The following is a 23,008-nucleotide window of genomic DNA, read 5'->3' on the forward strand; positions in this document are numbered from 1 at the left end:
AAGTAAAAGAGAAAACCCAGGCTTTCTTTTGGGTAAAACAACCTGGATTGAAGTTAAAACCAGAAGAAAGAAAATTAGGGGAGGAAAGGAAAAGGAAAACACATAGTTCAGTATCCATAGCTACTTTATATCCTCACTTGGCCCCTTTCTAGCTGCGTGACCTTGAGCTCATCACTGACTCTCTTTGAGTGTTAGTTCCTCATAAGAACAGAATGCACTAAAAATTCTTGTATCATAAAATCATGGGTTTATCCACCAAGAGTGGGAGCAAATTAAATTTGGAGGAAGAAGGAAGCTGTATTATACAAATTAGAAAGAAGTAGAAGAGTCAAAGGAGAGAGAAAAGGAGTAATTAAAAAAAAAAAGACAGGAAGGAATAAATCCAAGAATAAATGATATAACCTAATCCCAAAATAGGATAGTGCAACACCAGAAGCAGAGTAGTAGCTATAAAGACTCTGAGGGAGAAGAAACTGGAAGTGAGAAGCTAATGTAATCACATGCGTGGGAATGATTTGAAAGTTTAAAGGAAACTTGCAGATGTGAGAAGTCACTGAACACTAAAGCAATGCAACCATAAGCAGAATGAGCCACTCTCAGGCTTTCAGAGTAGACACGAAAGTCTAACCTCAGATGTCAGTCAAGAATTCTAGGTTTGAGGAAAGGTACCAGATGGCCCAACTGGCTGTAATCTGAGATCAAACACATTTTAAACCAAGGAACAAGGCAGAGGCTTTGTAAATAAACCAGACCACCAACTAAAGGAAAATCTTCATGTATTCACTCCCACATCCTTCTCTTTTTCTTACCTACTTAGATAAACTGTGACTTTATTAGTATTAATGAAGAAAAAGATTTAAAAGGAAAGATCACATTTTTCTGCATATACATACACACTCATCCATGAATCTTCAATAAAGAGCACACAGACATTATTCACAGTCATTCACTCTTTTGCCAACCCTGAAAAGATGCTTCAGTGCTGAGTTAACAGCATACTGCAGTCTGGTATAAAAAAAGGAGCTCCAAAACCAGAGCCAGAAGACCCATAGTCTAGACTCAGCTCTGCTGATGTTAACTGTGTGACCTAGCAACGTCCTTTAGGTTTCATGGGGCTCAGACTTAACATATGTGAAGTGAACATTTTATTTTATTTTATTTTAAATTTTATTTATTTATTTGAGAGAGAGAGTGGCAGAGAGAGAGCGACAGAAGGGAGGGAGAAGTAAGTTCCCGGAGGAGCAAGGAGCCCATTGTGGGGCTCAATCCCAGGATCCCGAGATCATGACCTGAGCCAAAGGCAGACACTTAACTGACTGAGCCACTCAGACGCCCCTGAAGTGAACATTTTAATCCTACCTACTGTAACCGCCTCATGGAGTTATGATGATCTATTAAGTGAAATAAGGTAAGAAAAATCTATACAAACACTAGTTATTATTAGATCATCAAGAAGACCATGGTACTGAAGAAACCAACATAGCTCGAGTAGATACCTGGTAGACCAGTTAATCAATCCTGATTCTGCCAGTTGGTTAAATTACATTCTAGACTCTCAGGACATAAGGACACCAAAGGTTAAAAAATGGCCCCAGCTTTTCTCCATATCACAGTTGGGAATTGGCTGGGGGAAGGGGCAATGGGGATAGAATTAAGCACATATTGCTGTCTCTCCTGGTCATACCTAAAGAAGTGCTTACTTTCTCTGATTAGGCTCCTGATGACTCACATCAGCAAGATATAACATGAGGCAAATTGACCCAAAAGAGGATCTGAGATTTTACTTTATAGGTTGCACAATCATTTCATACATACTATTTCATTCACTCCTCATCACATTTCTGTGATGGAAAATCTAGGTAGCCCCATTTTTGCAGATGAGCAACCAGAGTCTCAGGGAATTACTTACACTGCTTAAGATGGAATAGAGGAAGAACCTAGCCTACAGCTCAAATTTTATGACTCTAAGCCACATATACTGAGCCAACTAGAGAGAAATGATGATTATAACTAGAAAAGACATTTTTTCCCAGCTCTAAAGCCTAATATTATCTACACATGATTTTCTGAAGTCTGCACTTACAGTTCAAAGAGACATTGATTTAGTTTTTACCAAAATATCTTAAAACCCTGTTGCCTATTGAGGAGCTAAGATCTGAATAAATGCTTTCATTGGGATTTCAAATGACTTTATCTTCATGATGCAGATACTTTAAAGACAGCTGATAAATAAAATAGAAGGTGCCTCACACAGCTAAAAATATACCCTTTTTTTCCCTTCTTTTATCTATTCTTAGTAATTCTGGAAGGACTTGGCTGGGAAGAATTTGTCAAGATGAGAGACATACAATACCCAAATGCCATTAAACATTTTTACAGGAATAAAGTGCAGTTTCAAAGGGATAAGATTAGACCCCAATACCTGCCCAGCTCTAAAGTGAAGCAAAAATGGTATTAACATTAAATGGTATTAGGATGAAAAGTCACAAGAGCTACCTGCCATAAAATAATCAAGAAGAACTCATTTTTTTTTTTTTTCACTATTTTTTCATGGTCAGCAAGCTGGGGATGTGCAGGGATAAAGGACTCATATGAGAGGTGTCTGACTTATCTGTACAGAAAAGGAGCAAAGCCACAGAGCCAAGAAGTTCCGTTGCTATTGTCTCCTGAGGACATAGTTACAAGCCTCAAGAACTTAAACCTCCTTAAATCTGGGCCTATCCTAGGAACTTGGAAGGAAAGAGGTGTCTGGAAGTTCTCATGTCCAGACTTTTCCAGAAGTTAAAATACCAGAACTTTTTGCTTTTCCAACACTCTTCAAAGAAGAGAATTCCCTGATGATTCCACACAATTACCCTAGCCAACTGGTAGGGACACGTCTTTAGTGGAAGCATTCCAGACTGGAGGAATGTCCCCCATTTTTGTTAGGTGGGATCTAATGGGTATGAAGAAAGTCTCCCTGGGGAAGATGGTATCTGTACTCTAATTCTTTAAAAATGCATCGGTGTTAGCTCAGTGAGATAGAGGGAAGATAGTAAAAAGAACTGCCTTACTGAGGCCTAGAGCATGAGACAACATGGTGCATTTGGAGTTCTGTGAGAAGTCATGGAAGGCTGGCTGGTTTAAGATTTTTCTGTATTAGGCTGAGGATCTAGGACGCTATTCTCTGGGATAATGGCAATCAAGATCTTAGAGTTAAAACAAACTTCTAAGATTAAGAGTAATTTTTGAGGGCATCCATATAAGAGTAGTGGTAATGTTATTATCTGTTAATTTAAAATATTTGAAATGACAAGCTAATAGAAAATCAGGAATCTTTTTAAGTAAAATTTGTATTTTGCTTTTAAAACTTGAGCGTTGGAATTAATACATGGAAGTTTGTGGTGTTAATCAAGGGATAGTGAAGGGAGCATATAGTCTTTATAAACTCTCCTCCTGGGTCCAGAGCCTCTGGGAGGCTGAAAAGCATGAAAAGCCATTGACAGGTTTTAAACAGAGGAATAACATGATCAGATGAATCGGAAGAGGAGTGACATGATCAGATAAGCTGTGTTGTCCCAGGTCATTTAAAGCTGTTAAAGATTTTCTGTGTTATTCTTCTTAGGAGAGTTTGCATTTAAGGGAGAACAAAGATTTTCTGTGTTATTCCTCTTAAGAGAGATTGCATTTAAGGGAGAACACTTAAATGTGGACAATGCTTAACAAAATGGGATAAATTGCAAATAGTAGTTGAGAAATTTAGCATGACTACTTTGCTTGTTCTTCAAATCCCAGTAAAGAGTAAAACAATGCACAGTAGTTGCTAGAATACCATATAGGATAAAAGACTGTTCTGTGTCCATAAATCTTTACTTATAACCTGGTGCGTCAGGGAATGGGGTCATGTAGACCATAGAGGGATGACCAGATTTCAGAAAATAAGATTATAAAAGACCCACCTCTCTTCCTCAACCAAAACTGTCTTCCCCTCAATCAAAATACCCTTTCCCTCTGGCTGTCCTCAGGAAGATTTTGAGAAATAAGGGATATGTATCATCTTATTGGATTTATTCACATTAGCGTCGAGTAACTGATAACTTTCTAATGGGATATTTTGCTTTTAAAGGAGTGCTTTGTTAACCCAAAAGGACATTTGATTGAGAAAATTCTTATAGAGATAGAGGAGAGGCATATATTTTTGAGAAGCACAGCTTTTCTGGGCCAGCCCTACCCTACCATTTCTCTGGTATCTTACAGTTCTTTAATATCAACTTTGAGAACACTCCTGGTTATAGATCTGTGAGTGCGGCATACCATGAATTTTGTTCCATAGGAAAAATACCCCAGACTGGGAATCAATTCATCTGTGAGAAGTATGCCATTTATCCAGATGTGTAACTTTGGACAAATCATTTCATGTCCATGGGTCTCAATTTCCTCATCTTTAAAATGAAGATTGGGAAGAATAATTTCTTAGGATGGCAGGGTGGTTTTTTTGTGTGTGTGACAGCTGGACTGATCACCCAGGGCAATCCAGCTCATCTCCCCGGCCGGACAAAAGGGTCCCCCCTCTGCTCTCAAGGGTTGTCCCCCAGCTGCTGGCATCTCAACTGAAGAAAATCTTTGCAGAGAGAGGAAGACTGCACTCTCATCCTGCATGTAGGACATTTGTCATGTTTGTTCCAGGGCTGACATCCTTTATCACTTCTCTGCTCACTGTCAATAGAATTATTGGAGAAACTCAAGGAGATATAAAAGTTATGGCTTTAGTTGCTAAATGAAAAAGCAGTCAAAATAAATATTCAGTTAAAAGAAATAAAGGAACATCAATGTCCATTTACCTTTATTCACTAAGGCCTCTGGGCTCCAATTCCTCCTTAAGTCTTCTGTTTCCCAAGAACTCTGCTTGGAAGCACAGAGGCCTTGGGCATTTGGCAGGACACTCTGAGGTAGGTGTCTATGTATCATATGTCCCAGCAGTTTCTTCCAGTGGCAGTCACAAGGTACCACTTCTTCAAGACATAACTAAGACTTCCAAATTCACCTGTAGGAAGGCATGCTCACCCTGGTCTCCTGCCTCAAGCTCAGCCTTCTCCCATGGTGAAATTCATTTGGAAATAGAACAAAGAGACCTGGCAGTCTGCTCATGAGTCATTGGCTACCAAAGATTGAGCAATGAGTACCTCCTCATAGGCTTTGCTTTCTAATAAAATTGTCATTTACTTTAATAAGTGAAAACATTGAGAGGGTAGGATTTGACCAAAAAGTAGAAAAGCATGGAAACAGGACCAGGAATTTTCCAGATGAGACTAATTTAAATGAAAAATGCACTGAGGCATTGGGAAGCCATCTGAAGAGTTAAAGTATGTGGAAAGTATTTTATGAGCAAAATGATTTTTCAAGATACTGCTGATTTAGAAAATGCAAAATTAGCAAAATGTGCTTTGGAGATCATATAGCTTGGAGAACTCGGCTTACATCACTGATGGTTGATAGCATGGACTCCCACTTGGGCAGTGTTGGTATACCCTGTTTTACTCAAGTTAGGAGTAATTGTAATGCTTTGAGGGATCACATGTGGTTCCTTTGGTCTAGTGGAACAAACAGGAGTCTGAGAGGCACTCTGACCTCTAAGTGTTCTGCCATTAATTCGTAGTGATCTTGAGAACATCACTTCTCCATGGGGAAGACAGAAGTACCAGTGATCTTCACTCTAGTAATAATTCTTGAATGGAAACTCTCAGAAACTCATCCAAGATAGATACAGATGTAGATATAGATATATAGATATTTTTTTTTTAGTAGGCTCCATGCCTGTCATGGAGCCCAATGTGAAGCTTGAACTCTCAACCTTGAGATCAAGACCTGAGCTGAGATCAAGAGTTGGACGCTGAACCGACTGAGCCACTCAGGCACCCTCATCCAAGATAATTAAAGAGGAGAGTAGGTGGCATTGAAATGATTTAGGACCGTTGCATCTACATTAAATACAGTTAGGCTTCATAGGGACTTGGAATGAGATCTAAGAAACTGTCAGAGACCAGGACAGACATTCTCTTCAATTTCTCTCCCTAACCTTCTCTTTCCCCAACACACATTTCTCATTATTGTTTCTCCCTACAGATCTGCTCTCATTTATGCTTCTTTCTGTACACAAACTTTCCCTATCCCCCAGTCCCAACCCTAGTTGGATAATTTCAGCCCATTACTTAAACTATCTGAGCACCAAATCTAAGGTCATAGAATTGAGCTGCTTGCAATGGCACCAGGATTTCAGCTTTCACCAGTGCAAGTGGAGAAAGGAATGACTATACTCACTGACTATTGCAGGATCCAAATGATATAATGTGTTAATGTGTTTAGTTCTAACAGTGAACAGGGAGGTCAATAAGTTGCCATTTGAATCCAAGGGAAAGTAGTCAACAGAGTGTATGAGTCTGGGGCACTTTGTATCTCCCTTTCTGAGTTCTGATGTCAGGCTATTTTATAATTGATGCTTATTGGATAAGGATCATCCCAATTGATCTAGGGCTCACGCAGTGTAAGGAGCATAGTGAGCAAAAAAAGCCTATCTTAAGGCATAGTTTCATATCAAGCACGTTCGGGAGTTAAGAAGGACTCACAGAGGTTGTCATACAGATATATATTTAATACAATATACATGATCATGGTTACAGATACATGTTTGGTGCTTTATTTACCAAGAAGTATGAGTCACATAGTACACAACATATTGACTGCAAAATCAGAAGATAAACACAATTGTTTCTAAATGAAAAACTTTCGGGATAAATGCTGACAGATGGATTTTCAATCTTTCATTTCTACTCCTGTCTCTGGGACGTATTTCCTGAAGATGCAGTTTCCAGCATTTAAAAAAAGAATTAATTTTCCCAAATCCTGATACCATATGACATAAAAAGAACTTTTAGCAAAATATGATCCAGATTACTTCTCTCCATTGGAAAATCTCTCAGCATTTCCCACTGTTTAGCCTATGCCTTAGCGTATACATTTTCTTAGACAGGAAGTTAAATGCTTTTAATGTATCCATTATGACATAATTGTGATTAGACCCCTCTGTTTTAAATGTTTCCTCCTGCAGGGGGAAGAGAGGAAGGGAGGTATAGGAGTGAGGTGGGGAGGGAAAATACCTCACGTGAGAAAACAAGTACCTTGCAAGAGGCTTCTTAAACTGGATTTGAATAAGCTTGATGTGTAGCTTCTCTACTAGAAAAATGAGATAAGATTATTATTAAACTGTGAGGTGAGGATAATATTCCCAAGATATTTTTTTTTCCCTTCACTCCCTGCTCTGAGTTTCCATTCAAAGCTGCAAATGTGTCTTCAGTTGGAAGAGTTGATCTTTTCAGTTCCACGATGGTTCACTGATACTGGGGAAAGCCTTTCCTTGGATATCAATTGCTCTGGTCTGCCACATGCCCTATTTGGGCAAAAGTATGTTGAACCCAAGCAGCGGTTGCTAAATTGTTACCTGAAGAGCCTCCTCCCAAGCAAGCGTTACATACATGTCTAATAGAATGGAGACCAGAAAACCAGAGAGGTCTAATGACAAGTCAGTCAGGATATACTGAGATGCATGAAGACCTCATGTCCAGAACCTACATAGAGTTCCCTGGCTCTTGGGTTTAGACATTTGGATGTTGGAAATTCAGTTCTCCACTCTCTGCTCCCCCGCACAGGTGAGCCAAGTGGGGAAAGCAGATCCTCTACATCTCTTCTTCCTTCTAATCAAGACTCTCTAGGATTTGAAAATGAAGTTCTTCATCTAGCTGCATTGTAAGTCAAGGAATGCCTTGTTTGCAAATCGTAGTGATGACAGGAAGAAGTGGTTGGATTTTCAGTCAAGGGGAGCTGTTCTTAAATGTTTCCTAGTAAGTAGATTAACTTCATAGGTCTGGCACTCCCTTCTTCACCACTACCCTTTCCTCCTCTCTCCTCTTTCTTCCCCCGAGCCTTTATCTCCCAAACTTGCTAAAGTCCCAGGAAACAGGGAGAATGGGCTGCTAACATACAGATAGCCTTTTAAATAATTTTCATGATCAAATCTGTGATGGGAAAGATAATTTGACAAAGCCCTGGCAGGGGATACTTCTGAGTGTATCCGTTGATTTGGTGATGGTCAAGTTTTTACTGAAACTTCTGAACAGCTATTATTCTTTGGGAGACAATTAATAACCCCATCCTACTGAAATGGACTCTAGAGAGAGAACCCATCAACCAAGCAAATCCATGGAATTGTATAGGGTAAAAATGAAAACAATCTCTTTCACCAAATTTTTCTCGTTATGCACTAAAAACTGAACTCTACTGATAGTATAATTTATATGATATATGTGCTGTTGAAGCGAGCACAGTATAATTTATATGATAGAGAATTAAAGTTCGTGAGGCAAAGGAAGCAAAACGTTTCCATATATTTGTTATTATTGATGTGAAAGTAAAGGGACTGAAAAGCCTCAGTTCTCCATCTCAGAAGGTCTATCTGGGAGAAGGAGTGTGTGTGTGTGTGTGTGTGTGTGTGTGTGTGTGTGTTGTTCATGTGAACAAGCACTGCTTTAGTAGATAAACACAGCCTTTTAATTTCCTCTAGAATCAACAGTCTAACTCTTTAATCTGGTCCAGTTTGGACCCTAAACTGACGCCAACCCCAAACTGTATCAAACCCAGGCAGAAAATCTTAGGGTGTGGGCCATTCCCTGGCCTCATCTTGGGTTTCTTTCCAGAGTGAGAAGTGTATACTCCTCTTCCCATTGACCACAGTTTGGTTCCGCTACCTCTCTGCATCCCAGATCACTTACGACTGTAGTTCCATTTCCGGGAGGGAGGGAAATGAAAGCACCAAGCACCACAGGACTCTTGCATTAAGTTTCTTGCTTTCCCAGCAATTTACTCAAGACAAAGTGGGGAGGGAGGTGGGGGAGGGAGAGGGAGTGATAAAGAGATGTTACACATTTCTTTTTTTTCCTGGAAAGACCATCCCAGTTTTTCTGATTTCCCAGAACTAAAAGAATGTTATTTTCTTTGTGTTGCCATGGAAACTTCCAGTAACACTGTTTTTTTTTTTTTTCTTTCTTTTTTCCTAAGTTTAAAAACACTTTTAAAAGATTTGAAAGAACGTTTCGGGCAATTTTGATATGTTTGCTTTCACATTTTGGGTTGTAATACTTGTATTCCTTTTAATTTTATCAGTTCATGTGTTAGAATGGTTTCTAATGTGTGTGTAAACTATAAATTTAAAATCATATCTAGATTTATATATTACATGGCATCGTTTGACTGGAAAGCATTCATTCTTTTTTTTTCCCTTCACTGCACAGCCCTCATGGTGGTGCTTTTCCTGCCCTTTGCCTCCGGAGTTCAGCCTATGAAAAGGGGAAGGTCCTCCTTACCCTCCACTCACAAGTCCTACCCACTGACATAGGGTGTGTAGTCAGTTTGTGAATACAGTTGATCTGGGTCTGTGTAATGTCAACCATCTGGGTGAGCTCCGTAATATCTAGTACATTCTCTGGGCATTTTCAAACATTTGGCTCTTTGAAATCATGTGAATAAAAAGTTTTGAATTTTCAATTCAATTAACATTCTGCGTAAAAAAGGTTTGGCATCCAAGAACAATAACTCCCCTAGATCCTTGGGTTCTTAACATTTCTAGCTGCATGAGAAAGTAAAGGGCTGGAGATTTGTTACTGATTTGGGCAGTGTAGACATATGCTGAGCAAGATGGTGCCAGGAAGTTCTGCTCTGAGTTGTGTGTCATTCCTACACAAGTGCACATGGGGAGGACTTCTTGATGCTCATGGTGTTGATTTGGCCTAGCTGTCGACTGCTTGGTGACCAGTGTCTCTGAAGTGAGCAATATTTCCAACTGTGAATGGACTCTTAACACACTGGCAACTGTTGGCAGTGGACCCACTCACTCCAACCCACTCTCAGAAGGTGAAATAGCCAAGTATTCAGAAGGGCATGCTGTCCTTCGCAAGAGCAAACCCAGAGAAGAGCCGACCAACACAACCAGCACTCGCCTGAAGACTACAGTAACATGGTTGCTTCGCTGTCAATATTCTTAAGAAACAACTGAATAAATGGGCCATAAACATGAAAAATTAGGAGTGTGTGGAGGAGAAAGGAATGTGAAAGAAGGAAATACAAAACTAAACAATGTGATCTTCTCCTTCAACATTCCGGAATTTTATTCATCCTTTCATAGATACTTTCTTCCAAAATTAACTCAACATCCTCATCTTGGTTAGCCTTGTACATGGTTAGCTTGCTTCTCCTTATTACTAAATTATGTAAATCACTACTTAATCAAATCTACTAAAGATAAGAAAAAGAAATCTAGCAAGACTCATAATAATGAAAGACATAATTAAAAGATTAAAGCTACTAAAATATACCACGGCCTATCAGTCAGCTGCTTGCGCGGGACGTTGGGACATAAATGCGCACTTTGAGGGTAAATACGATCCATTAACACAGGGAGCAAAATAGAGAGGCAAGATGGGATTGCTAAAGAAAAAAGTCACACTATTTTGCAAAATGCGGGGTTCTTTGAAACTCTTACTTAGAAAGCCTCCACATGTAGTCAAATTAATTTTTCTAAAGATAATTTGGTATTTTGAAGATAATCATTTCCTAAACAAACAGATGGCATCATAGGGTAATTAACCATTTTAGACTTGACAGAATTTTTCCATTTTAGTGTATAGTTCTCCTGATATTGAGGTAAGGGACGTTGTGCTGGATAGCGTCTGTTTTATTCGACATGATTGGAGTTAAAAATTTTGGAATTTTCTACTCACACGGATTTAAAATAATTTGAAAATTGAAACATTGGGCCTAAACACTAGAGGCATATATACATTTATTAAATACTCCGTTGCCAGGTCATTGATTTAATACAGAATATGGTAACTGGGTAGGGGGGAGTATGAGAGAGGTATAAGGGAAGAATCAATAGGGATTGTGTTCAGATCTATTTTGTAACATTCATGGTTATATCTCTTGTTAGTGATCTCCAGCCAACACAAAGACGCTCTAGAGGGAAAATTGATATTTTACATAATGTATTTGCTTTAAAAAATCAAATAATGGCTGCCTCATAAAATTCATTTTATCTTTTACTAACCAAAGTCGGAAATAGAGGGGTGATTGACCCTGGATCAGAATTAAAACAACAAATGAGATCAATTAATCTCACTTGAAATTGGTCTTTCTACATCCACATTCTTTCAGACCAGTTTAGGTGGAGATTCATTACCCAAACCAAATGGACCCACATTCAATGATATCATATTCTTGTCTTATATTTGCTTGCCTTCAGCAGAATTTTTCTGTGATTCTGACTGGCTTTGACAAGAACACACTGAGTAGAACTTAATTAAGAATGGGACATGAAGAAGAACCCCGGGAAAGGAAGGCATTCAGACAATATAAACATCCAAAACAAAGTGCACAAGAAGTAAGCAACACTCCCTGGGATTTTTCCCTGTTTGGGTATCTTTGAACGAAGCTGCTGTGGGAAAGTATGCAGGTTGCTGGAAAATGTAGCGTTATTAAGGAAGCAGTAACTCACAGGGTGATTCTCATAGCCCGACTGAATTACTACTTGATTAATTCCTGGTAAAACTCAGAGCGCACAAAGCGGGGCAGTGAATCCTTTTCCATCAGGGCATAAATTCTCTTCTGGGCCACATCAAAGCTGCTCAGGGAAGGTTCCACCAGGTTCTTCATGGTGAGGTCCTTTGTGAAGTGATCAATATTCACCTGTGGGCCAGGAAACAGGGTCATGAGTCAGCTCAGGTTGCAGGATTTGACGACGGGTGGGGAGGGAAGTGGAATTTGTTGCCAATAAAACACATGAGGGACAGAGGGTAATAAAAAGTGAGAAACATCATTTCTGTTTTATAGGCAATGGGGTAAGGCAAGCGACACTCCAATACATGCACGAATCAGATGAAGATCCAAGCGGTGTTCGCCACCCACCAGGTGTGAGACCCTCCACCGGCAGCTAATACACGCATATGTGCATACTATGCCTAATCCTCACGACAACCCTATGAATACATATATATGTGTGTATATATATATATTATATATATATACATATATATATAGCTTCAGCGGCTTTCTCAAGGTCACAGAGTTAAGACGTGTATTTGCATCCAAGACTCAGAATTTGAATCCAGTGTCCTGATGCCTAATCTCTCAACCTTCCTTCCCCAGCGTTTGGTTTCATGGCTGATGGAAAGAGTGAAGAGGAGAAAGGAATCCTGTCTGGGACCCAGGATCTTGTGCATGGCTCCAGAGAAGCAAGGAAACTTGGTCTTTCCTGAAACAAACCAGGAAACTGTGCTTTTGACAGAATAGCAATAAGAATAGCAGCTAATGTTTATTGAGTGCTTCTTCTGTGCAGGGTCCTTGCTGGGAATGTTACTTTAACAGGCTCCATGCTGGTGAACCCATTTAACCTCATAGCTCTGACATCTACATCTTACAACCGAGGAGCAGAATGTTAAGTGATTTGCTCAAGGCTGGAAGTGGTAGAGAGAGGATTCAAAAACTTAGCAATATAGCTTTTAACCAGTAGACTGCGGTGTTGGAAGGCACCGTGGCTTTTATGTCCTGAGTGCAGTGCCGACACCCTGCACAAGTCCCGGGGACACCGTTCATTTTAGGGTCTATGTGAATGGTCCCTTGGAGCTGGGCAGCATACAGCCTGCATGGGCGTGCCTGAGGGAGATTTGAGAGAAATCACTGTTTATCATCGTGTATGCTTTAAGGACCCTTAAGCTATCTGGCTGTAAAAGAGAAAGAAACAGAATCCAAATTGGCCTGTGGTTCTGAATTGGAACACTGGAGAATGTTCCAGTTCTCTCCTGGGCTTCTAGAGGTCCTTGGTGCTGAGAAAAACCATCTGGGCTCAGAGGATGTTGGTGTGGTTGTAGGCAGAGTCAGGGACAAAAGCCTGATGGGGGCGTGCCAGGCCAGAATGGGCTGGATAGAGGGCATGAGCTGTGCTCCAAGGTCCAGGATGGAGGAGGTCAGACTGTGGTGAGATTTTCCATGGTGAGAGGGGCTGGAGTGCTCTCTGCAGGCATGGGGGAAGACGGTACAGAACAGCCTCAGAGCTGACGTCCAGGGCCTGCCTCTGCGTGTGAAGACTCCGAGCCCAATGAGGTCAAGTTACATGCCCACTAACACTCAGGAGGGACAGGCCGTGATGTACGTGTCTCTGTTCCCATTCTGCTCTTCTTCCTGCCACACTAAAGCAATGCTTCTTCCTTCTCTTACACTGAGTATATACTGAGCTAGGTAGGCAATTCTACTCGGAATGGTTGAATATCAAAGAAGTATAAAGCTCTTTCTTAATCTTAATGTTTAAAAGAAGGGATGTCTTGGGGCACCTGGGTGGCTCCGAGCAACCGACTCTTGGTTTTGGCTCAGGTCATGATGTCAGGGTCATGAGATTGAGCCCCATGTCGGGCTCCACATTCAGGGGGAGTCCGCTTGAGGTCCTCTCTCCCTCTCCCTCTGCCTGTCCCACCTTCTCAGATAAATAAATAAGTCTTAAAATAAAAAAGAAGAGATGTCTTTAAAACTCTAACACATTGTATCCAGCAACTAATAACTGCTATTTATCTATTACTTTTATGTGCATCGACCTCCTCTAATGAATCATTCTGATAAATATTCATCTGTTTACTGAGCCAGGAAAATATTATTGCATTACTTTTAGATATGGTCAAATGACAATTTGCAGTGTACAAATTATCTGCGTATTGAACTATGCATGGCCATTTCTCTTTTCAAAATCTTAGTTCCAGTTTTTGCCACTGTGTTTCTCTACCAGTTCCTGCTGTGAAGAAGCTGAGGTGAATGTTCAGACAGAGAAAATTGAGATTGCTACTTGCTTGGGCAAGTGTATAATATGGGTCCATCTGCTACACAACAACATGAACTGGTAAATTTTTCGGTCAAAATGCAAGACTTGGAGAACTTTTAAAGTAATAACAGCTGCAGTTTTAAAATGCCCTAAGTACACACACATATATGTATGTGAGATGTTTTCAGCAAAGGGGACCGAGGATGGGAGAATTTTAATTAGGGACCCGTCCGAAGTCACACGTGGAGGAAGGCCTGGGATCGGGATGTCTGCGTCCATTCACCTGACTGCTTACAATGCGCCAGGAGCCCAGTTCCTGTCCTCTCTGCTGCCCAGCTCAGAGAACGGGGGCCACACTCACCCACCTACCCATCAAGATCTACCTCTTTAGGAGCCTCTCTTTGGATGAATTCTTCATAAATTTTCTTTGCCTTCTCAGCCATCTTGGCAGGGGACTTGATCTTCTTGTAGTCCTCACAGGCAAGCCAGAACTCAAGGTTTTCCTCACTGAATTCAGATTTCAGGAAACTTTTGAAGCTGGCAAGTCCATCTAGTGAGGGGAAAGTTTGGTTGGATGGATAAACAGAAATCTAGAATTCTAGATCCTAGAAATCTAGAATTCTAGATCCTAGAAATCTAGAAACATACATACTGCATGCATACATACATGTATTATGAATTTATCTAAAATATATCATACATTTATTATGCATTTGCTTGCTTGTTTGCAAAACTGTATCTTGTTGTATAGCCTCAGCTCGTTTATTATGTATTTCTGTCACTTACATAAGAACCTTACAAGTGTTCGCTCATTTACTCTCATTATAGACCTGTGAGGTAGGTGCTATTAATGTCCTATTTTACAAATGAGATAAGAGAAGTCAAGTACTGTGCCCTTAGTTAACCAGCTGGTAAAAGTGGCAGGGCCGGGATTCGAATCCAGGCAGTCTGTATTTGGGGATGGAAGTGTTACCTGCATATAGCATCAAAGAATACTATGAATGTGAATACCATCTGGATACTTACCAATTACCAAAAAGAGAAAAATACACTAGAAACTTGGTTTGGCAGTGTAATACTGATGTTGATTATCACGTGCAAATGACTTACAACCCTTTTCTTTTTTTTTTCTACAGATGATTTTTGAGCAGATATTATGTTCCAGGCACTATGATAGTATGGTAAGTAAAGTCATCATGGTTCCTGCCCTAATGGAGCTTGTAGATTCCAGGGAAGGTAGAAAGAAGACGAAGAAACACAAAAAACATTGACACAACAAAGGAAAAACCATATGAAAGATAGTCACAGTGTAACAGAAGGGTCTTAAGCTCATTTTAAGCTTAGGGAAGGCCCTGTGAGAAAGGGACATTCAGTTTGAGATGTGAGGGTGGGTGGGAGAGGACCCAAGGAAGCTACCAGGCGGCCGAGGAGTTTACTCTGCCCATCAATCATAGGTTAGTTTTTAAAACATACTAAATTTAACACAATTACAACTATTGTGATTGCGTTTTCAGTGTGCTGTGGCTCATGTAGACTTCAGCTTACTTTAAAATATGTTTACATACATGTAATATATATTATACACAAGTCTATATAGAAATATGTATATTAGGGGTTCTTGGGCCTGATCCCTGTGTTTCTTTGTCTTTCTTAACCTCCACAGTGAGAGATGAGTAGAAGGAAAGGTAAAGATCTAGGAAGGCACTGGACAGGAATAAAGGAAAAATCACTCTGTATGTTCAATATTCTCTTCGTTTTTAAAACTAGGTATATATGTTTTTTAAACCCAAAGTCCAACAAATGCCTATCTGTTGAGAGAAGCCATGTCCACTTACTATCTAAGGAAAGTAGATTTCTGAAGGGAGGGGAGAAGAATTCCAGTTTTGCAGACTGCCACAACCACTGGCCAGCTCTCCGTGTCACTTTGCCTCCCGGGGCAGAAGCAGGACGACTGTCACCAGTAAGTACATCAGGGTCCAGGGTCGCTCTAACTTGCTCCCCATCAGGAAGCACTTGTTTGCCATTCATTCTCCTTGGGGAACACATGCATGAACTGAATTCATTTCCTTCGACCTCATTTCAGTCAACTGGCCTTTCCCTCGACTATTTCTCTGTACTTCTTTTAAAAGACTCTCAGCTTCCATTCATTCATCCTCACCGGACGCACGGATTTCATACAGTGCACATACAGCATCTAGGGTTGTCTTTTTTTTTTCCAATTTACCTTCAATACATTTTTATTGTCTGCTTGCCCCTCATAGTCCCCTGCAACCACATTCAATTCTAAAGAAACAGAATGGGTAGGTGATAATTAACTTGGGTTAGAGTCACCAGCAATTTCTGGCTCCAAACAAAACACTTTGCATTTTAATCCCCTCTATTTGTACTTCACCTAAAAAAAATTTTTTTTTTATTGATCAACATCTAAAAATACATCTGGGCGCAATGGTAGGCATGATAAACAATTTGCTCTAGAAACCTAGCTAGCAGAATTACTATAAAACTGTTTGATAACGTGTGCCTGGATAAAATCAGGTGTGTTTTCCCTCTCTCCCTGCCCATATATATATATATATATATATATATTTTTTTTTTTTTTTTACTAAGGATTTTACTATATTTCTAGCACCATTTGTTACAATTTAGTGACACGGGAGTCAACATATATGCTAAAAGAAGGCCTAGATCTCTGTCATGGTTAAAGTTTTCATTGTTTCTTAAACAAAAGGTGTCAGATAGTCTCTGTGGCAATGGAAAGATGCCCAGCCACTTTTTGCTGCCTGAAAATGACAGCAGGAATGAAGTCTTATGAGCGCCCATGCAAGACCATGGAGGAAACTATAACTTCACGGAATAAGTCTGTGGCCAATTTACTCTCATCTGGCCCATGTCCCCACAACCCATCAGTCACTCTGAATCACCCATTCCACATCTAAAGGTACAGATAAAATCCCAGTCCTCCCAAGCATTGTTATTTATGACCTGAGGACACATGCCAGGACTCCGGAACAATGTTAACATTTACCAGGCGTCTGGGGCGGGGGGTGGGGGGGGAGCTTGGAAAATAACTTTCCAGTGAAGTAAGTCCATTTTCTGGGTACTGGCTTTATCACTCTCACTGAATTCCACAATATTATTTCAAGGTTTTTTATCAATGCACGCACTTTGAATGGAGACTCGTAAAATGGCTTTATACTCTATTGGTCTAGGAGATGCTTAAAGCTATTCTCTCTCTCAACTGGCTTTTGAGAATTCTCTGGATGGCCCCTTAGTAGGACTCACAAGATACCTTCTCCTTCTTAGCCTCTGAGTTTCTATTGGTCCATTCCCCAATACTCCCTGTTCAATTCCCATAACCCCTGAGGAAGTCCTCTTGGGTCACAGCCAAATCGACTCTGGGAGGAATGTCTTTATTCTGCAAAGAACACACACATCTTCTCTGGCCCACACCACTGCCATCCCACTCCACTCCCCAGCTGAGCCCCCAGCACACATTCCTGTAAATCCCCACATTCTTCCCTTCTTCCCTGCTGAGCCTGCGCAGAGCCTCAGGATACTTGTCAACACACCTCTCCAGGTGTATACCACCGAGGCAGCAGAGGAAGCCTACCTGACCTCTGGTCTGGTGGCAGTAGTCTGGGTTGTGGCCCACATTATAGTCTCAGAGCCGTCTCTAATGAATGGTGTCACTTTTGACATCCAAGCAAAATAGCGTAGCAGCCCTACCAAAGAACGAAATGAAGCCAGCTCTATTTTCCTATGAAAATAAAAGGAGCGTTAGACAAAGCCAAGTCAGTTTGGTATAATAAAAATATTGGAAACGAGATTAGAATAAATCTCTTCTCCTAGAGGAAAGATAGTGAAATTTAATGAACGGACATAGCTTACTGGTTCAGAGCATGGGCTCTGGAGTCAAGGCTGCCTGGGGTGGATCCTGGCACAACACATAACTACAGTAACTCGGGCAAGTTTCCCACCCTTTCTGAGCCTCTGTTGCCTCATTCGTTGAATGGATATAATCATGGAACCCACCTGATAAGATTGTTGTAAGGATTCAGTAATTCATGTAAAGCTCTTGTACGATATTGAACATGACAGCTCACTCAGTAAGTACTGGCTTTCATTATTATTCTTCATGCCTAATTTAAAATTAATCTTTATCACCATCTAAAACCCAACTCAAATGTTGCCTCATATGGGAGGTATACTACCCTCCATTTGCTCTTGAAGATTTTTATTATCATGAGGGAAGAGCTCACTTTGTTCTTTTGTTACAACTCTCGCTTACATGCTGGTCTTCTCCAAGAGGCTGTGAATTCTTTGAGTTCAAGGTTTCAGTTTCATTTACTTTTGCCTCTCTTTTATATCCCACCTCCTAGTCTAAATCTGTCCTAACGTTTTGTTATTTTTTTAAGAGAGAGAGAGAGAGTGAGTGTGAGTGGGTGGAGGGGGGCAATGGGAGGGGGAGAGGGAGAGAGAGAGACAGAATCTCAAACAGGCTCCACGCTCAGCATGGAGCCCAACACGGGGCTCATGACCCTGAGATCATGACCTGAACTGAAATCAAGAGTCGGACGCTTAACCAACTGAGCCACCCAGGCACCCCTGTGCTTAACATTTAATAGATTTGTGCTGAACTAAATAAGGCCCATTAAGGGAAGCATTTGCTTCCAAGTCACAGAACCGAAGAACACAAACTTAGAAGAAAAATAAATTTTCTGCTACCACTCTAATGTTTTGTTTCCTAAGCAAGTTACCTAACCTCTGTTTGCTTTTCTGAAAAATGGAAATTGTTATTATACCCACGTCCTAAAATTATTATACTCATTAAATAAACCAATACATGCAAAGTGCTTTGGACAGTGCCTGGTACATGGTGAATAATACACAGAAGCTCTTGCTTATATTATTATCATTATTGCTTTAAAGAAATTTGTGGCTGCCAGTAAGACAAGGACATAGATGAGCCAGAAAAGAGAAGGGAGAATATTGGAAACCAAAGAGTGAGAAGCAGAAGGCGAATGCAAAGATAGGAAAAAAAGAGAGAGAGAGAAGGCTAGATCCAGGCTCTTCCATCCTCCATGGAAGAATCCAAATCTCAAGGGTATCTCAGGAAATATTCTGACCTTTTGGAGCTCCTGGGAAAAAAAGAATTCACATAAAATCTTTGCTGCTATTAGATTGTGTTTCATTCCTCCTCTGCTCTTAAAGACAGTCATGTGGAGAAATTTAATGTCACTGTCTTATTTAAGCTCCCATGTGCAATCAGTTTTCATATTTAATGAACAACAAACTGGTTATTTGTCCCATGGACCTAATGAAAATAGATGGCCTCCCCTACAGAATTGAACACAAAACATGGAAGAAATTGACGTACTTTCAAAACAGAGTCAAATACACTCGAGGATTAAAAATGATTTTTTAAATGAGGAAAGGTAAGAGAAATCTTGTTAGCTGGAAAAGAAAAGATTGAGTAGCACCTTAATTGTCTTATTTTTAAGAGGTTAGGTACCAATTGATTTCATTTCCACTCAAGAAAAATGTGGATTTAAGGAATACTTGGGAAACCTATCAATTGTGAGTCAATATCCTACATTAGTGGAACAGAATGCCAAATGTTCTTTATAAATTAACTAAGGTGCCACTCCTCAAGGTTAAATGACTTTGTTTATCCAATCAAACATGAAGAAGAGATTGTGGTGTTTCAAACGCATAGATTTCTCAAATGTATCTTTCTTCGTTACCTATTTTGCATCAATCACAGCTAATGTTAGAGATTTCTGATTATAGACCATTAGTTTTAGCAGAGTCAAATAAAAACATCTTGTGAGAACTGAGTTGCTGAAGTTTGGCTTAAATTTATTCATGAGGCACAATAGGTGGTGTTTGGGAGAATAGGTCAAACATTGTTTCTGAAGGTTGATGGTGCCGGGGTAGAATTATTTGGGCATGACAATCATTCCATTAGTCCTTCTCTAGGGATAGCTAGACAGAGAGAAGCAGAGAGCAATGACAACGTGGTAAGAGAGAGACACAGAACAAGAAAGGGAGTCATAGAGAGAAGCAGAGGCAGAGGGGGAAGTGGGAAAATAAAGAGGAAGAGAGAGACAGACAGATAGTAAGAGCAGAGGACTAGACTTGGAGAGAGAGAGGCTATCTTATTTACTAATGGCGTCCCCTCTCTTAGGGCGTGGCTCTCCTTTGTTTCTGTGAGATCTCTCTATTCATACCAGAACCCCTCTTTTTCACTTGAGCTAGTTTGAATGTAGAGATACCCTTTCAAAGGAAGGATTTTGACCTGAATGATTATCAAATGTTTTTCCATTTATCACTTGGGGAAATCAATTGCCCAAGTCTTAAAAATGTTAATTACTTAGGAGGATAATTATGTAGAACTTAAGATTATATGGAGACTCTCTCTCTCAATCTCTAAAATAAATAAATAAATCTTTAAAGAAAAGATTTTATGGACACACACACATATACACAGATACATACCATATAACACACATATCTATGCATATGTAATTTTTAAATATATATAATTAAGTGAAATGTGAATATTATATATAGATATTTACACAAACACACACATGTGAATATATATTTTCCACACTGAGAAGTAGAAAACATTACTCTGAGAATCTCAGGCCTTAAGGTTACACCATGGTAATCATTTATTTACAACCTGAAAGACTTCAGTCCCTCAACAAATGCTAAGGTGTTAACGCTAACTGCCTCTGACTTAACTTCTACCCCTATCTTTCTTATACCAATAGCTCCCTGTCTCCTACAAGCCTGAAACATATAAACATGTGGCCCAAAGGATTAGTGTGACTGAAAAAGATTGTATATGGGCACACAAATATATAACCTTCTCCTTAGTGGTTTTGCAAACATGAAAATAGTTCTGCTAATTCTCAGGATTTCTTGACCATAGCAAGATATACCTACACCCAGGAGACTTAGGATTCATAATGTATCAATATACCATCTGTCAGGTTGCAACTGGCTCCAAAACCATTGTGTAAGACAAGAAATAAGTCAATTGATAAACATATTTTTTTCTCTTGGTTGACCTCATGGGATTTCTGGGTCCAGCAAATGAATGAATGAATTCATTCATTCACACATTAAGTCAACATTTACTGAATACCTTATATGTGTCAGGGCAGGGTATTCTGTTTAGCACAAACAATAAAAAGAGAATCAAAAGTGGATAAGATTAAGAAAGTTATGAAGTCGAGGTTTGGCTGTTCTGCCCTCCAAATATAAAATAATGATTCTAAACAGAAGCTTCCCTACCAAAAACAAGACAAATAAAACTTTCATATACAATTCAACATATGTTCTTTGTTATCTACTCTGGGCCTATTGATCATGATTCTCCTGTGAGAAATATTTTTTAAATCCTTATTTTTGCGAAGTATCTAACAAAGTTTCATATGCCATTCTTGGGGTAAAGATGGAAATATGGGTTGAGTATCTTAAATTGAATCATATTCTTAAAATGAACTATTCAACAAATTTATTCTCCCTATATTGTGTACTTCTTATTGGGATATTATTCAGATCAAAAGATTGAGTCCTGGCTGTCACTGAGTTTATAATCTATCATAGGAGGAAGACACCTATGAAAAAGTACATGGTAGCAAGTATTAAGCAGGAGAAAAGTTGTGCAGACAAAGGCTCTGGAAGCTCAGAGGGAGATCATTCTGGATGGGCAAGGAAGACTAGGCATTTAGTATTTAGATTTGCTTTTATAGGAGAGGAAGAATTTCAATGGATAGAGATATGAATACAAAGTATTCCAACCAAAGGGATTGCATGCAGAAATTCCCAAGGGAGGGGAGAATGCTTCAGTGTGACTGCAGACCAGCCATCTAGTTATCGTGGAGCATCTTAAACACTGGAAACTTGCACTTGAAACCATAGGCCTTGGGAATTGGTAAGGATTTGCATTAGGGGAAAGGTAAGTAGTGCTCAGGTGTATTGGTATTAGCTTGGAAATGGGTTCTTTCTGGCACTTTTGTCATGTCTTGAATAAAGATATAAAGGTCAAGCACCAGAAGAGGAAACCAAGGCTGGGGGAGAGAACAACCCATGTCGGGCCACAAAAACAATTAATAGCAGCTTGGACTGGGACATACTACCCAACTGTGCTTCCTAATCCAGTGATCTGCACATGGCTCTAGCCAATCCTTGTTAAGCCATTAGGAGGTTAAGCTGGAAAAGGTAGTATCTCTCTTTTACTAATGAAAACATTAAGAAGCACCCAGGTCAAGCCACATGAGTAAGTAGGACAGATGGGAAAACAACGTGCAATCCTGAGTCCTCAGGACATTTTATTTTCACATTCTCTTCCAGTGTAGTAGACCTTCCTCTTCTTGTGAGCTGGATAACCACCCTCCCTTGGCATTCTTCCCTTGTTGAGATCACTTTGAAAAACTGAAGAAATGTCAAAATTGGAGAAGAAAGACACAGGCAATACAAAGGTGATTTTTTGCCTCTGTCCCTCCCCTGACCTTTTATAAAAGACAATTCCAACTTACAGTTGTTCTGCAGGAGCTTGTCCAGGGAGTCACGCCACTGCAGAGCCTCATCCAGTGAGGGTCTAAATCAAGAATTCAGAAAAAAAAAAAAAAAGGCAACAGCCATGAGAAGGGAATTAACCACATTCACTGACAATGTCTTGGACCTGCTTTTCTTAGAAATGATATACCCAATGACCCATCCTCAGGACAAGGGAGTTTGACTTACTTTCTTTCTGACAATCAGGTTTGGTGGGCTGGGTTTGTTTTCACACATCAATACTGTGTATTTTCTTTTTTTTTAAGATTTTATTTATTTATTTGAGAGAGAGAGCAAGAGAGCGAGAGCATGAGTAGAGGGGAAAGGCAGAGGGAGAGGGAGAAGCAGGCTCCCTGCTGAGCAGGGAGCCTAATGAGGGGCTCGATCCCAGGACCCTGGGATCGTGCACTGAGCCGAAGGCAGACACCTAACCAAACTGAGCCACCCAGGCGCCTCAATATTGTGTATTTTCATCTCCTCTTGAACAATCTGTTTGGGTCTCTTTTTAGAAGTGAAGTCTATTTGTCATGAAGCTGTGTCTTGACATTC

General features: G+C 40.0%; 1 protein-coding gene across 1 annotated transcript in view; it reads right to left on the bottom strand.

The window, feature by feature from the left end:
- Window positions 1-6,614: 6,614 nt before the first annotated feature.
- RGS5 (regulator of G protein signaling 5) overlaps window positions 6,615-23,008 on the bottom strand; it is a 48,213-nt gene continuing 31,819 nt past the window's right edge. The window contains exons 3-5 of the mRNA XM_032422368.1: window positions 22,441-22,502; window positions 14,272-14,438; window positions 6,615-11,769 (exon numbers count right to left, since the gene is read on the bottom strand). Of these exons, the coding sequence (XP_032278259.1) occupies window positions 11,608-11,769; window positions 14,272-14,438; window positions 22,441-22,502 (391 nt within the window). The 3' untranslated portion in view covers window positions 6,615-11,607. The remainder of the gene's footprint in view (window positions 11,770-14,271; window positions 14,439-22,440; window positions 22,503-23,008) is intronic.

This window comes from Phoca vitulina, unplaced genomic scaffold (assembly GCF_004348235.1).
Source record: "Phoca vitulina isolate PV1807 unplaced genomic scaffold, GSC_HSeal_1.0 scaffold26, whole genome shotgun sequence".
Lineage (NCBI taxonomy): Eukaryota > Metazoa > Chordata > Mammalia > Carnivora > Phocidae > Phoca > Phoca vitulina.